Genomic DNA, 16,529 nt, shown 5'->3' on the forward strand with positions numbered 1-16,529 from the left:
AAAACTATTTAGTATTGGGGATCCAGTCAATTTAGTATTTGGATTCCAGGAATATCTGGGCATGGCTCATGAGGTTAATGAGATGATTTATGTGGGTGTGTCTAGCCTAGTGCTTGATACTTGATTTGGTGCACAGTAAACGTTAGTTAAATCTTAAAAAGATACTTGAATGCTGAGTATTATCACTTTGTCTTCCTAGGGCAGCTTCCTCATCATTAACTGTTCCTTCTTTAGAAGAGTATTTGTTGAGCCTTTACCTGTGGGTAAAGCATTTGGGAAAGGGGTTGGGGTAACAAAGATTTATAATATCAGATTCTTGCTGAGACTTAACATTTATAAATTGAATCAGTTAGGCCTAGCATATAAGGGGGTATTTGTGATTTTGCTTTGCTAGAGTCAACCCTTTGCTTTTTTGATAGAAATAACTTCTTGACCCGTTGGTAGAATTAAAAATGCTTGCTTTTCAATTCAGTTAAACTGGGTTTGATTTTTGATATTTGAGACAGTTGCCTATGATATTTCCTTTTATCCCCTCTCCATTTTTTTTAGTAAATAAGATAATATATTTGAAAGTGTTTTGTGAACCACAGAGCTAGTGGTTGCTATCACCACCACCATCATTACTAATAATAACATTAAAAATATTAATGGAATGGGATTCATTTTTACAGGGGTTGGTTTCCTGGATTAATTTCAAGGAGAAGAACTCAGAGGACAATGGGATATTTGCCAGATGACTTGTGTACTAATTGATACCTTTTGGAGTTTTTCTGGAAGGGAGAAGGAAAAGCAGATACCTGACACCCTGAAAACTTGGCCTGGTGCTATGTCTTCATGAAGGGTTACCTATACTATACCTGGTGCTCTGTGGTGGCAAGAAAATTTAACAGGATTTATCATCTGTTTGACCTTAGAGGCTTATAGTACATTTTACTGGAAGCATCTGTCTACATAGGAAACAACTCATCCCAGTTTATTGGTAAGATCAACCACATTCCTATATTATGGATCTTATAATAAATAACAAAATTATGTTGGTCCAGGATAGTATCTGCCTGGCCTCCCAGTGTAGGAAGATTGAGGAAACAGTGCCTTTGACCAAAATATTTGGTTAGATGTTATCATTAAAAGCCTTTACAGTCAACTTCTGATGATTGGTGTTCTTAGAGAAGAACATGTGATTTTTATAATCCAAAAGAGCAACTTGTTCAGCAAATTTTGAAAAAACCTCTTACTTTAAAAAATTTCCTTGCCATCCTTTTCTGTTTCTAGGCCTGGCACTCAGTAAATCTTTGTTGAATAAAGGAAGTTAGCTGATACTGATCTTAGGGTTTTCTCTGGAACCAGCCCATTTGATGAACTTCTAGAAAGCAGGGATAATGCCTTATTAGTTGATGCATGATGTGTCCCCTCCGCTTAGCAGACTGCCTGGCACTGAGGGGGTCCTTAATAAGTGCTTATTGAATGATTGAGTCAGGAGGTTAAAGTTTTCATAAGGGGAGAGTTGTGTGACCTCGGTGCTGCTGTGCCGATGGTGGCCCTTCCTAAGAGGAAGAAGAAATGTAGCTTTTCTGCAAATAAACATGAATAAATGTGAATGCGAGGAAAGTGATTGCTTTGATGCTTCCAGGCATTCTACATTTTTGGACAAGGAGAAGTAATGTGTTAAAGGTTGGTGCTTTATCTCTTGGTTTTTATGTTTTATTCTGTTCAAAATTTAGTTATTGCTGTGATTTCTTAATGTATGAGAAGTGTATTATAGCTTCAAACTATCAGTAGAAAAGAAAAAATCTCTCCCTATGTCATACATAATTTTATAATTTTATAAAACTTAAATTTTACAGAACTTCAGACCTTAGGGGTATAAGGCTAAAAGAATACAGTATTTTCAAATCCAATTTATATTTTTAGTGGTGACGATCAGAACAAAAATGATGATTTGAGCATGTTTTCATGATTTTCTTTATAGATGATTTCCCTTCTCCAATATGGTTTGCTTAAGTGATTAAATTTCCCAGGTACACATTTTTTTCTTTGATATACATCTGTAGAAGTAAGAGATTTATCTGGGTGGCAGGAGGAAAAGACATTTTCATATATCAATCCACAGTGCAGATTACATGGAGAATTGAAAGTTATCAATATATATGAAGTCAAGTGAAGATTTCTGGAATGGGAGTTAACAGATTTATGTTCTATACACAGTTTTCTCGCTAGTTAGCTGTGCGGCTTTGGGCAAGTCACTTAATCTCACTCACCTGGTTCTCAGTGTGCTTATCTGTAACTTGAGGGTATGGAATGAAATGATCTCTGATATCCTAGTTCTAAAGTCCATAATTCTAGAGTGCCAAACAAGGAAAATAGACTGACTTTCTGTACCTTACCACCAGCCTTGTTCCAAATAAGACCTGAATGTGAAATGTTAATTATGTAAATATATTAGAAGTGTATAACTAGGTAGACTAGACTTGTCAGATTGTATTATATGCTTGTAACTAATTTTATGTGCATAAATATGAGGCTTGCTTGCTTTTTTTAAAAAATAAATTTGTTTGTTTATTTATTTATTTTTGGCTGCATTGGGTCTTTGTTGCTGTGCGCAGGCTTTCTCTAGTTGTGCCGAGCGGGGGCTACTCTTCGTTGCCTTGCGCGGACTTATCGCTGCTGTGGCTTCTCTTGTTGTGGAGCATGGGCTCTAGTCACGTGGGCTTCAGTAGTTGTGGCGCATGGGCTTAGTTGCCCTGTGGCATGTAGGTTCTTCCTGGATCAGGGATCGAACCCGTGTCCCCTTCATTGGCTGATGGATTCTTAACCACTGTGCCACCAGAGGCTTGCTTGCTTTTAAAAGAGAAATTATTATCACAAAAGGTACAACCTATACAAATGAATGAGACCCAAACAATGCTCAGGATACCCTGGGTTGGAGTTTCTGCTTCTTAACTCTAACCTGGAAATAGAAATAGGTGTGTGTTGGCAGGATTGCCGGGGGATGGGGAGGGTGGTGGTGGCTAGAAGACAGTGTGGGTGAATGTGGATAGTAGTTATAAAAGCAAAGTATTAAAGAGTTCTTCAGCTTGTGGACTTTGCATGGCTAGACTGATTTCATTTTGCTATAAATCCCTGGAGAACTGATATGAACCCTGTATTCAAATTCAGAATATGTAGGTCCAAGCTCCTTGCTATCTGGGTATCACTCAAGCTTTGTAAGCTTCTCTCTGTGTATGTGTTTTCCATCAGAAAAGAGGGGATTAAAAATCTCAAAGGGTATATAATTTTTAAAATTGTTATTAAATGAGGCCATATTTGTGAAAGTGCTTTAAAAACAAAAAATTACAGCGAAAGAGAAGCTATTCTTAGTGAACAGACAGCTGTACAAATGTATTTGTTCATATAGACCTTTATTTTACATGTCTATGGGGTGAATGGTGACATTTGAAACCCGTAAATATTCACCAGCCTATTTTAGGTATAGATGAGCTCTTAGTTAACCACACACATGGACTGCCATGAATAATTTAGAACCACAAATATTTGTTGGGCATCTACTATGTGCCAAGCAGTTTGTTAGGCCTGTTTAGAATTTTTAAAAGTATAAAAGAGAGGTGCCAAGCTCAAGGATCTTAATTCTACCTAGAATGTATCTTGTCCTCCAGCCTTACACATCCTAAAGACTAAGTTTGAGAAACTTCCCTAACCCATCAAGGTAAACTAGTTGCTCCTAATACCTCTTCCTACCCCACTGGGCGCTAAAAGCATGTTTAGATTTCTCACACCAGACTGGAGTGCCTTGAAAGTAGGACTCTGGCTTCTCTTCTTCATTTGTATCCCCAGGCTGTGGTGGACCCGGCTTGGTAAATTTTGAATGAATGACTGTTAGTCAAATTGGCGAGGTAAATTTCCGGAAGGCCAACTAATATGATAAGGCAATATATGATAACAGCAAGTGCCACTGAATTTTTCACATATTGTACCTGTAGGAGTTCAAATGAGGATTAGATATAGCCAGGAAAGATGGAACAGTGGAACTTGCAGGTGGAGAATTAAAAAAAAAAAAAATAGTAATAAAAAGTGTCTTTCTTTGAACTGAATTATATCATTTTATAAAACGCAGATTTCATTTTCTAATTGAGGCTTTTATAAAAATTAGTAGTTGTATGCTGAAGGAAGTTAATTTATCAGAAGGAATTTACAAAGTGAATTAATTTCCTGTGGATAACTAATCTCAGATAGGATAGTAATTGGAATTTTTTTCCCTTCTGCTATTTCTTCCCTTGAATGGAAGTTCTGTAATTGACAGTGAAATGACCAGTAGTTAGGAATCAAGAAGGGGAGAGAAGGTTGTCAGCTACTGAATATTTGAGGGTTGATTCTAGAGAAATAGTGTGTTTTGCTATTAGACTAGCCTCTGTTGATTTGTAGTATTTCTTTTTCTCTCATGTCGAAAGTTCAGGGCTTCCCTGGTGGCGCAGTGGTTGAGAGTCCGCCTGCCGATGCAGGGGACACGGGTTCGTGCCCCGGTCCGGGAAGTTCCCACATGCCGCGGAGCGGCTAGGCCCATGAGCATGGCACTGAGCCTGCGTGTCCGGGGCCTGTGCTCCGTAAGGGGAGAGGCCACAACAGTGAGAGGCCCGCATACTGCAAAAAAAAAAAAAAGTTCAGTAATGAGAATATTTTTTTAAATAAATTTATGTATTTATATATTTTTTATTTTTGGCTGCATTGGGTCTTCATTGCTGTGCGGGCTTTCTCTAGTTGTGGCAAGCAGGGGCTACTCTTTGTTGTGGTGCACGGGCTTTACTTTGTGGTGGCTTCTCTTGTTGAGGAGCACGGGCTCTAGGTGCACAGGCTTCAGTAGTTGTGGCATGTGGGCTCAGTAGTTGTGGCTTGTGGGCTCTAGAGCACAGGCTCAGTAGTTATGGCACACCAGCTTAGTTGCTCTGCAGCATGTGGGATCTTCCTGGACCAGGCTTGAACCCATGTCCCCTGCACTGGCAGGAGGATTCTTAACCACTGTGCCACCAGGTAAGTCCTATTTTTAAGGGCTCAGTAGAACTTCTGTTTTTACAGGCTATTCTTTTTTTTTTTTTTTTTTTGTGGTACGCGGGCCTCTCACTGCTGTGGCCTCTCTGGTTGCGGAGCACAGGCTCCGGACGCGCAGGTTCAGCGGCCATGGCTCATGGGGCCCAGCTGCTCCACGGCATGTGGGATCTTCCTGGACCAGGGCAGGAACCCGTGTCCCCTGCATCAGCAGGCGGACTCTCAACCACTGCGCCACCAGGGAAGCCCTACAGGCTATTCTTTTAAAAGTTGAACTTACTGAGAATCAAACCTTGGGCTATCCTTGACCTTAGCTGAAAGGAAAAAGAAAAAATTCATTGTGTGTGGCAAATAGACATACTGGTCTGGATCTAAAAAAAAATAAACATTAACATGGTTTCTGTTTCTATTCAAGTTACTCTTGTGCCAATATTATAATAATAGACTTTCTCTGTGACTGTCTCTGCCCTTATTTTTCCAAAGGTCACTTCCATTGTACAAGCCTTCCAAATTATTAAATTTCCCAAATAACTGTAATCCAGGGAGCCTTTTATCAGTAGCACTGAAAAGACAAATACCAGTTCATAAGGAGTTCTCTGTGAACTTCTGTCTCATTTGTATATTAACATTTGGCTATTTATGGGATTTGTCTCTTAGAAATTTATTTTGCTGTTTGTAGCCCGATAAAAACTAGAAACTTTTGAAAAGAAATAGTTAAATCTTGTTCTGACTCATACACATACCAGTTGTAGTGATAAAGTCCAGGGGCCAATTCCTGAGTCCTTACTGGTGTGTATACACAATAACATTGTTTTGGGAGTGGTAAATTATATGATCAGGTTAAGTTTTTTTCTCTTGAGTTTGTTTTTGGGGGAGAAAATAGACATTCCCCAAGTATACACTGTAGTGGAGGTAGAAAACATCTCAGAATTGTGCAGGGTGAATAGGATTATTCCTTCCAATAATCCAAAAATAGACATTGTGCATGAGATTAGTTGAATATTATAGAGTCTTTGAATCTGGAATGAGGAGAGTAGTAAGGTGGGGAGATAGGGCTGGTAGATTAAGGCATTAGAATTTCGGTCAATATGTGTGAAATTGTTGTTCCTGGAGATTTGGGGATGAAGGAGCTATTTAGCTATGTCTGTACCTCTAGGAGAGGACAGACATTTTTCTTTTGCTCTTTTTTTTGAGGGACCATCCGGTAGAAGATGCAACTAAGGGAGTTCCCTTTACGACGTTTTCTTGAGGACTTGAGGAGTTGAAAGACACTGGAATGGGAGTGATAGAGCATGTACAATGTGTATGTGTTAAGACTGTGCCTTGGAAACAGTTGTAGGACTGGAGGGTTTGTTTGGAGAAGTAGGGGGAGCTTCTGAAGGAGAGATACAGAGGCTGTGTTGGGCACACAGTGGAGTGAGGCAGAGCGCGTGGGAGGGAATTAGGCAAGAAAGCAAATGACATTTTTTGAGGACTTACTGTGTGCTAGGCACTGCCCTAAAGGCTTTTCATATCTTAAGTTATTTAATCCTAACAAGAGGTCTGAAGTGTAGGTATTTCCCCCAATTTAACATGAAGGAACAGAGACACAAAACAGTCATATTACTTACCCATGATTGCACCACCGTTAGTAGTAGATCAGGGATTTGAACCTAGATCTGTCTGAATCCAGAGCCTATTCTCTCTCTCCAGGTGGAGTTGAAAGGAGTTGAAGCAGTGAGGGTGGACTTTCACATGGTGGACTGCCTGTGTTTCCTCAGTCCTCCTCCCTGGACTAAGTGTGATTTAGTGCAAGTGTCTGGTCTTGGGAGTCAGATTGGCTGGACTCATAAAGATTCTGGTTCTACCACTTTTTAAAACTGTATAACCTTGGGTAGATTATCTAACCTTTGTGAGCTTTAACATCTCCATCTATAATATGGAGTTAACAATACAGACAAACCTCTAAGAGTTGTTTGGAAGTTTAAATGAAAACAGTGTCTAAAACTGTAACACATATTACTTCTTTTCCTTCTTTTCTTCCATTTAGACCCATCTTATTATCTCTGGGTTATAACATTTAGTGATATATAGGTCTCTTTAGTATGGAACTCGGTCAATTCTTTTTTTTCTAAGAAGGTTATATTCTGTTTCTTTCACTTGGAAGGATGTATATTAACTAAAAACAATCTGCCAAGACAGTCTTTCATCTCTCCCGCCCACCTAGTCAAGAATTGTGTGAAAGTCTAAGGGTTTCTGTCCCTCCTCTTTCTCCCTGTCTGGATTCCTTGGGACTGACATCATAGACGTGGAGGAGTTGCTGACCTTTGAAAATTCTTGACAGTCTTGAATGTTGTGGTTTTCCAGTGAGTTTGGGGAGGAGTTGGAGAGTACTCAGACACAGCTGTAATGCATCACTGGGACCAGGAGAGTGGGTATAGTGTGAGAATGTGGACACTTTGGGGAATGTTGTAGATGGGAGAATGTAGGGTCAGTAGTTTCTCACGCATTTTAACATAGCTGTATTATCTACAGTCGGTATTTAATTTTAAGTCACTTTTCTCTGTTACTAAGTAGTTGGGCACTCAGATCATGCAGACTGGTTTTAATATTAGTCTGAGCTAAATGTTTAGGGACAGAAATCTGTTGCAAATAAGATCATATTACAATCTTAAGCAAATGTATTTGAGATGAGCAGCGTTTACAACACTGTAAACACTTTGAGATGACTTGCCTGTTTACAACACCGATTATCTGATTATCGACAATACTGTTTTGTGTGTGTGTGTGTAGTGGGATACTGTACAAGTAGAATTCAGTTCATCTGAACAAAAACTGAGTACCTCCCAGGTGCTTGGATGCTAGGAATACAGGATGAACAAGACAAGATTCCTGCCCTCAAATTGCTCATGGTTTAGTGGGGAGAGAGATATGTAAATAAACACAAATACTGTGCAGTGTGATAAAGAATATGATAGAGGTAGAGTACAAGATGTAACACCAAGGAGGAAGCAGGCACTTTAACTTGAGAAGCCAGGGAAGGTGTTGCAGATGAGGTAGTACTTAAGTTAGCCTTAAAGAAGAGATAAGAATTCACCTGCTAGGCCAGGAGTTGTTCCAGGCAGAGGGAACAACATTCACAAAGGAACTGAAATGTGAATCACGTAGTATATGCTTGGGGAACTACCAGTACAAGGAGGGGAATGATGGGAGGTAGATAAGGCTGGAGGGTTAGGTAGAGCTAGATCATGAAGGGCCTCGTTTGTCATGTATAGGAATTTGGATATTAAGCTTTAGTCACTGAGGATCCAATAAAGAATTCAGAGCAGTGGGATATAATACTATCATATTTGTATTTTAGATTGATCAGCCTCTACAAGCAACCATTGTGAAAAGTGGCTGGAGAGAGGAAGAGGGAGAAATTAGGAAGCTACTTACTGGGGTCCAGGTTATGAACATCTGAAGGTGTTGGATGGATTTGAGAATTTTTTAAGGTTAAAATTAGTAAACCATAGTAAAGGACTATTTGTGAGCGAGGATAAGGCACAAGAGAAATCCAGGGTGGTTCCCAGGCTTGTGACCTGAGTGATAGGAGGGATGGTGGTACCATTTGCTAGAATAGGCAATACCAGAAGAAGAATAGCTTGAAAGGGAGGGGGCCAGAGATAGAGAATGGGCTCATTTTTTTAATGTGCTGAGCTTGAAGTGCCTGTGGGATTCCTGGGTGAGTTGAAAGAGTTGGGGACTGTGAATGCATTTTTTTAAATGAATGAATGAATGAATGAATTTTTGGCTGCGTTGAGTCTTCCTTGCTGCGCATGGCCTTTCTCTAGTTGCGTTGAGTGGGGGCTACTCTTCGTTGTGGTGTGTGGGCTTCTCATTGTGGTGGCTTCTCTTGTTGTGGAGCATGGGCTCTAGGCGCACGGGCTTCAGTAGTTGCAGCACGCGGACTCAGTAGTTGTGGCTTGTGGGCTCTAGAGTGTGGGCTCAGTATTTGTGGCTCATGGGCTTTAGAGTGCAGGCTCAGTAGTTGTGGCACATGGGCTTAGTTGCTCCACGGCATGTGGGATCTTCCTGGACCAGGGCTTGAGCACCACTGCACCACCAGGGAAGTCCCTACAAAGAGATACTTTGGATAAGCAGTAAGGAGGATGGTGATGATCTTATCTATAAGACAGTGGTGCCGTTGTCTTTCTATAGAAGCCCATTTTAATAGGTCGAGGACTGATCATAAGATGAGAAAGTAGCATCAGTGACTGTAGTCTAATTTAAGGAGTTTTGCAGGGAAGAAGAGAATAGCAGCCAGCAGGTAGGGCAGAGGAGGAAGCCTGAAGGAACTCCTTTTGCTTCGTTTCATTATTTTTTCTGTGAAGTCAGAGGGAAGGTCATCTACCAGGAGTACGGGAGGTAATAAGGTTTTGGTGGGAGGCTCAGGGAGAATGGCAAAGGTGTGGGGTAGTAGCTGAGAAGACTGGTTAGGTACCAAAGTCAAGCAAAAGACTGCAGTGTTTCACTGAAAGGAATGAGATGGAACGCCATATATCTGTAGTCACTTTACTCTGTAGTATTATGTGATCTTGTCTTGTGCAGTAGCCCTATTTAGTAGCAGAGAAGTTGAATGTAGGGTCCATCCAGGTTGGGCCAATGAAATGGAAGGATAAGGATAGGTTTTTACAGGAAAATAAAGTCATCACTCATTGTGTTTATGTTCAGGTAGGTAAGAAGGAACAAAGTGGAATCTATCTGTTTTTCTCAGTCTTCTCCGCTCTCATCCTAGTCTAGCTCACCATCATCTCTTTTCCAGCAGTTTTCTAAACAAGTCTCCCTAAATCCACTTGTGTTCCCTACAAACTATTCCCACTGCCACCAGGATGATCTTTTAATGATTTAAATCTGATCATGTCCTATCCCTGCCTACAACCCTTCAAAGCCTTCTCATTACTTTTAGGATAAAATCTCAATCTTCATTAGGGTCCACTAGGCCCTTTTTTTTTTTTTTTCCGGTACGCGGGCCTCTCACTGCTGTGGCCTCTCCCGCTGCGGAGCACAGGCTCCGGACGCTCAGGCTCAGTGGCCATGGCTCACGGGCCCAGCCGCTCCGTGGCATGTGGGATCCTCCCGGACCGGGGCACGAACCCACGTCCCCTGCATCAGCAGGCGGACTCTCAGCCACTGCGCCACCAGGGAAGCCCTAAAAATATTTTTTTAAAAGAATATCCTACTACGTTGGCATATGAGGTCTACGATGCCATGACATTGATGGTATTCATTGGCTTCTCTCACTCAAAAGCCTCTGGCTGGCTGGGAAATTGCCTATAAGCCTGTGGCTTAATCAACTCCTCTCTTCTGCTGAGTACCTTTTTGTTGATTGTTATTTGTGTACTTACTGTATATTTCCCACATCCTTTCAGTAAGTTATTAGAGTGGCTTTACCAAGTTCCTTTGCATGTTTTTTTAAGAGAGAAGGTTGAAATTCATTTTGCAGCTGTGCTCTTGGTTTTAGATTATTCATGTGTTTAAGTTATTTGGGCTGCTACCATGCCCTGTGACCTAAGACAGTGACTAAAATGGGCTTGAAGAAGGAATTTTTGTCTGTATTAGAGGAAAGGGAAACCACTCATTCATCTGTGAATTTTGAAGGAATTTAATTGTTAAGTATTTTATCTGAGGAACTAAGTTGTTTAAAAACAACAACATTTTGAATTTGAGGTATCTCAGGCCAAAAGTTCTTTATGTAATGGTAGTCTTTTCTGACAGTTGTGATATTAAAATGGAAGTAAATTAGACATTGATAATATGCAGACCAAAAGAGAATGTAAGGATCATGGTTTCTGAGGCTGTAGTGAACTAAAGAAGTTCATTTTTTAAACCTGGGAAGAATCTTAGAAGTCATCGAATCCAAGTCTAGGATATACAAGAAGCAACTGACACCCTGTAAGTAATTTGACCAAAGTCACCCAGCTAATATATATAAGTGTAGGTAGAACTCTTCTGATACGAGGGTGGTGGAAGTGTCAGTATGTTGATGTCTCTTTAGAAAGGAGAGTTTGTAAAACTTTGAGAGATGGATTGGGACTGGGACAGACCATTAGAAATAGTGGGGTGATGTGAAAGATGAAGTACCCTTGAATTTCTCTTCTTTTTATTTTTTTTAAAATTTATTTTTGTTTTTATTTATTTATTTTGGGCTGTGTTGGGTCTTCATTGCTGGGTGCGGGCTCTGTCTAGTTGTGGTGAGCGGGGGCTACTCCTCGTTGTGGTGCGCGGGCTTCTCACGGCGGTGGCTTCTCTTGTTGTGGAGCATGGGCTTTAGGCGCGCATGCTTCAGTAGTTGCAGCTTGCAGGCTCAGTAGTTGTGGCTCGCGGGCTCTAGAGTGAAGGCTCAGTAGTTGTGGTGCACAGGCTTAGTTGCTTGGCGGCATGTGGGAACTTCCCGGACCAGGGATTGAACCCGTGTCCCCTGCATTGGCAGGCGCATTCTTAACCACAGTGCCACCAGGGAAGTCCCACTCTCACATTTCTGATCTTCTGAATTAAGCCTCAAATTGATTGGTTTGGTGGTGGCTGATGTGGAGGTTCAGTTAGTCATTTAATCATTTATTCATCAGGCGTTTATTGACTGTCGACAGTAATGTAGATGCTGTGCTAGATGTTGCGGCACGAATAGGAATTAAACATGTCCCTCTGCTCCTGGACCTCTTGTACTCATGGAACAGTACAAGAAGGAATACTTTATATTTTGCCATCTCTCTCCAAAAAAAAAAAAAATTTTACATGAAGTTATTAAGTTAATGGCCTACTGGTTTTATAACCCACAAATCACTGCTTTTTATTTGCCTTACTATTTCTAAGGAATTTAGATAATTAGGATCTGATCACACTACTAAAGAATCTGTGTCTTGGGGTCAGGGGAGGTGTGATGAAAAAGTACCTGAGAATCACCCTTAGAGTTTAGGTTGTTTAGAAGGAGATGCTTCTGAAGAGACAGTCATCTGAGCCACTCTGTTGCCTTTGAGAACTCTACTTTTGGCATTCCGCCAAAGCAGGGGACTGGTGGGTTTGGTGGGGCAGGTATGTGCCTGGTGACTTTACCAACAAGTCCTCTTTTACAGAGAACTGTAAACCTGTCTGAAGTGGCAGATTTTGGTGAGAAGTTGTTTTTCACTCGGTTATTGCTCCCTCCGCTGGGACTGCTAACTTCAGAGGAATGTGGATTGGTGCCAGGCCGACAGGTCAGGGACATAGTTTCTGCCAAAGTCAAGTCTGAAAGAAGCGATCTTTTTCAGGTGAACTTACTTGGTGGTCATTTGTCCTGAGTGGAGAAAGGCATGTTTCCTGGGTTCATGAAGTTAGTGGACAAAGATTGACGTTTGTTATGAACCTTTGGGATCTCCACTCTGCTTTGCATAATCGCAGATTGTTTTATTTTGAGTATTCTTATTTTTAAAAATTTTTTTGGCTGCGCTGCTCGGCTTGTGGGATCTTAGTTCCCCAACCAGGCATCGAACCCATGCCCCCTGCAGTGGAAGCACAGCGTCCTAACCATTGGACCGCCAGGGAAGTCCCTATTTTGATTAAGTTTAGATATCAGTTTGCTCCTCCCATTTCCTCAGCTAGCATCAGAGTACTAGTCAACTCTAAAGTTACTCAGTGTATAGTATTCATTCATTCAGTAAAATGTTTGCTGAGAGCCGTGTGCCAAGCACTGTGCCAAGGGATACATGCTGGGGATACATTAGTGGACAAAACACACAAGCTCTGTACTTTCAAGAAACTTTTACGTTGGAGGAGGAGGCTAGACAGCAACCAACTAAAATAATTTCAGGGTATATCAAGTGCCAAGAAGGAAATAAACAGGCGCTATGTAAGAGAATAATGCAGGGGGGGAATTCTTCAGGGTGGTGGTCTGCTGCTTCCTTCCATTAGTTTGGATAAGCAAACTGATGGCTAGAAATGTAATACTCTAGAAAGGTAGAGGAAGAGCATTATTTGGAGTGGTATTATGGTTTTGTGGTTAATGTAGTAGTTAAGAAATTAATATAGGTGAAGTGGGTGAACTGTATGTAATGGATGGTAACTAGACTTGTGATGGTGATCTCTGTAGTGTTTATAGATGTTGAACTGTAATGCTAGACACCTGAAACTTATATAATAAAAGGAAAAAAACTAATGTTAATGAGAAATTAGGAAACTAAATGTTACTCTTTATAATAAATTCTACTGAAATGAATGAGCTAGGATAGTTAGTTTCCCCATTTGGTTAGGAAGCTGCTGAAATTAGGCTGATTATCCCGTTCCAGTGTAATTTGGGCCTTATGTGTTTATTTCCTCCTCAGGTGGAGGCCTGAATTTTGATCTATGTCCTCCCTACATCAGCTGCCTGAAAGTACTTAATGATCACATGACCCTGGACATGGATGCTGTCCTGTCAGATTTTGTCCGTTCCACAGGAGCAGAGCCAGGGTTGGCCCGAGATCTCCTGGAAGGTAAGGAGTCTTTGGGGGAGAATGAGAAGAGAGAAAATAAGATGTGATATTTATTGTTAGGATGATTTGGAACATTTAAGGTGAACAGAAAGACACTTTGTGTATGGTAGGCCTTACATTTAAGTTACTTCTAATAATCTACTTTGTGTATTACCCACCATAATTTTAAAATGCAAAATTCCCTTTTCACCTTGAATTTTTGGGTAGCTTTCTCCACTGTCAATTTAAGCTCAGGTAATGCAAGTGAAATTTGATATTAGTCCACTAATAATTAATCCACTAAAACCATAATTTTAGATCTGTAAGACTTCTTTTTTATGTATAAATGATTAGATTTTCATGTTTGGGATCATTCATGTTTTTTGTCTTTCCTTCCCTAACTTGTATGGGTCATTCTATATAGAGTGGATTAATTTAATGTTTTCATTTAGCTGCTTTTGTTTACTTATATCTGTATGTATACGTAAGTGTGAATGTTCTAGATTTTAAGGTCCTTTAAGGCTTGGCCTCATGTCAGTAGGATTCTTTGTTTGGAGTCATAGTTAACAGATGCTTTTTGGTGAAAATATATAATGACGCAAATAGGTGAGCCTGTGGGGGAAGGAGCAAGTTCTTAGCACACATAGGTAATTTTCTAGGTTGTCAGCCCTTAGTAAGGTGTGGCAATATGACATTTACTTAGGCACCTGTGAGAATAAGGTTGGTTTGGAAACGGAAGATCAGGGTTTAAATTCTAGTTTGATAATTCAGTATGGCTTTGCCCTTAACTTGTATTTTCAGTTTCATCTCCTACTACCTTCTCCCACAGTTCCTGTGCTCCAGCCAGGCCTGACCTGTTTCCTTTCCCTGATCATATTAAGTTGTCTCCTAAGTCTGCAGTTTCCTTTCCTCCATTATTCTCTTGAAATTTTCCTCATCCTTCCGGATTCAGCTCAAATGCCTTCTCTTCCTCTTGTAACATGTGTTGAACACTTCTATGTGTTCAATATGTGTGAGGCACTTGAAATATATTACTTTATTCTCACAACCATTCTGCAAAATAGGTTTTATTATCCCAGTATTACAGCTTAAAAACTGAGGTCCAAGAAGTTAAGTAGGCTTTGAACCTAGGCCATCTGGTTTCAGAGTCTGGCTTTTAACAAGTGTGTTACAAGTTAATGCTTGCATGTCGTCTCTCTTTCTCGCGCACACACTCATACTATGAAAGAAAAGTTGAGGGTGCTGTGGAAGTTTAAGAGAGAAACCTAATTTGGATATAGAGTTCAGAAAGGCTTTTTCTGAAGAAGTGACATGTGAACTGAACACAGAAGGATGCACAGGAGTAGCAAGACAAAGGGATGTAGCACAGAGTGTTTATGTAAAAAAAAGTAGCTTATACAAGGACCCTGAGGTGGGAGAGAGTTTGGCACTGCTAGTTAGCGAGGTAGGAAGAGTAGTACAAGAAAGAGTGGTAGGAAGCTGGTTAGATAAGCAGGAAGCAGAATATGGGGGGCCTTTGTAGGCCGTGGTAAGGGTTGTGCATTTCAGTGTATGTTCGGTGGGAAGCTGGTGAAGGATTTTAATCAGGGGAGAGAAATGATTGGGTTTGAGTTTCTGAACAGTGTACTGATAAAAGATATGGAACCGATTGGAAGGTGGCCAGAGATGAAGTGGTAAAATCAGTTAAGAATGTTGCCATAGTTCAGGTGAGAGGTGATGGTGACTTGGACTACAGTGGTAACAGCAGAGTGAGAAGTGGGTAGATTTAAGGTGTAATTTAGAAAGGGAACCAAAGGATCTGATCCTCATTTTCTGTCTCTATCTTTCTGTCTCTTGCTTTTTCCTTTGAAAGTTAACCCTGGTTGTAGTGTAAAGAACAAATTATAGAGGGGAGGGGACTAAAAGTAGAGAGACTAGGGAGCCCCCTCCCAAAAGACCAGGTGAAACTATGAGGACCTGAATTGGGGTAGTGACAATAAAAATGGACAAGAAAGAATAGATTTGAGAAATGTCTCAAGGGTACAAACCACCTTGAGAACTGAGTAGATAGTGAGGGAAGAGAAGGAGTGGGGTCTGAGGAATGGTGAAGAGCTGAAATGACTGTAGTTTCTGGCCTGGAGGGGTTGTGATGCCATTACTGATTTAGGGACTATAGAAGAAGGAGAAGAAGCAGGCTTTAGGAGGGAAGATGATGGACGTTCAGTTTTAGACATGTTGACTGTTAGGAGGACCTGATTTTAAGGACTTTAGCAGACAGTTGGAGATAACTATCCAGTGCTCAAGACAAATCATTTATTCATTCATTGGTTCAGAACAAAAGTCCTCCATTCTTTAACAAATATTTATTGAGTACCTATTATGTACTAGGTTCTAGATGCTTGAACAAAACAAAACAAGCAAAAATCTCTGCCCTTACATTCTAGCCTGAGAGATAGTCAATAAACAATAAACATTATAACCAAGTAAGTTGTAAAGTACATAGTATAAGGTGTTAGGTGCTGTGGAAAATGGTAAGGGGAATGATGAGGTAGGTTGTGATTTTTAGTTGGGTAGTCAGGGTAGGCCTTATTAAGAGTGTGACATTTGAGCAAATATCTGAAGGAGATGAGGAATTGTGTAGATATATTGGAGAAGGAGCCTTCTAGGCAGTGGAAATAGTTGGTGGAAAGGCTGTAGGTGGGAGCAGTCTTAGCACATTTCTGGGAACAGCAAAGAGGCCAGTATGACTGACGCAGAGTGTAGAGTGAGCAAAGGGAGTTGGAGCAAGTGGTGAATCTAATGGCTCAGAAATAAATTCATCTGGCATGGATGATTAATACAGCTTAACTGGAGAATTATAATTATAACAAGAAGCATAACAGCAATGGCAGTAAATACATATATAACACTTTCTGTGTGCCAAGCACTGTTTTAAGTGCTTTCAGTTAATTTAATCTTCTTAACAATCCTATGTGGTATCACCTCCACTTTGATAGCCAGGGAAGTTGAAGCACAGAGGAAAGGTTAGAAAAGTAAGCTAGGTCATAGAAAGCCTTGAACGTCAGACAA

General features: G+C 40.6%; 1 protein-coding gene across 2 annotated transcripts in view; it reads left to right on the forward strand.

Annotated features, from left to right (window-relative positions):
* The window catches only part of OTUD7B (OTU deubiquitinase 7B), a 51,574-nt gene that overhangs the window by 14,953 nt on the left and 20,092 nt on the right, over positions 1–16,529 (forward strand). Inside the window, exons 2-3 of one of the 2 annotated variants that reach the window (XM_060139082.1) lie at positions 766–979; positions 13,353–13,502. In XM_060139082.1, the coding sequence (XP_059995065.1) occupies positions 13,418–13,502 (85 nt within the window). In that variant the 5' untranslated portion in view covers positions 766–979; positions 13,353–13,417. The remainder of the gene's footprint in view (positions 1–765; positions 980–13,352; positions 13,503–16,529) is intronic. The other variant, XM_060139083.1, reaches the window with a different exon arrangement.

The sequence above is a fragment of the Lagenorhynchus albirostris genome, chromosome 2 (genome assembly GCF_949774975.1).
Source record: "Lagenorhynchus albirostris chromosome 2, mLagAlb1.1, whole genome shotgun sequence".
NCBI classification, from domain to species: Eukaryota; Metazoa; Chordata; class Mammalia; order Artiodactyla; family Delphinidae; genus Lagenorhynchus; species Lagenorhynchus albirostris.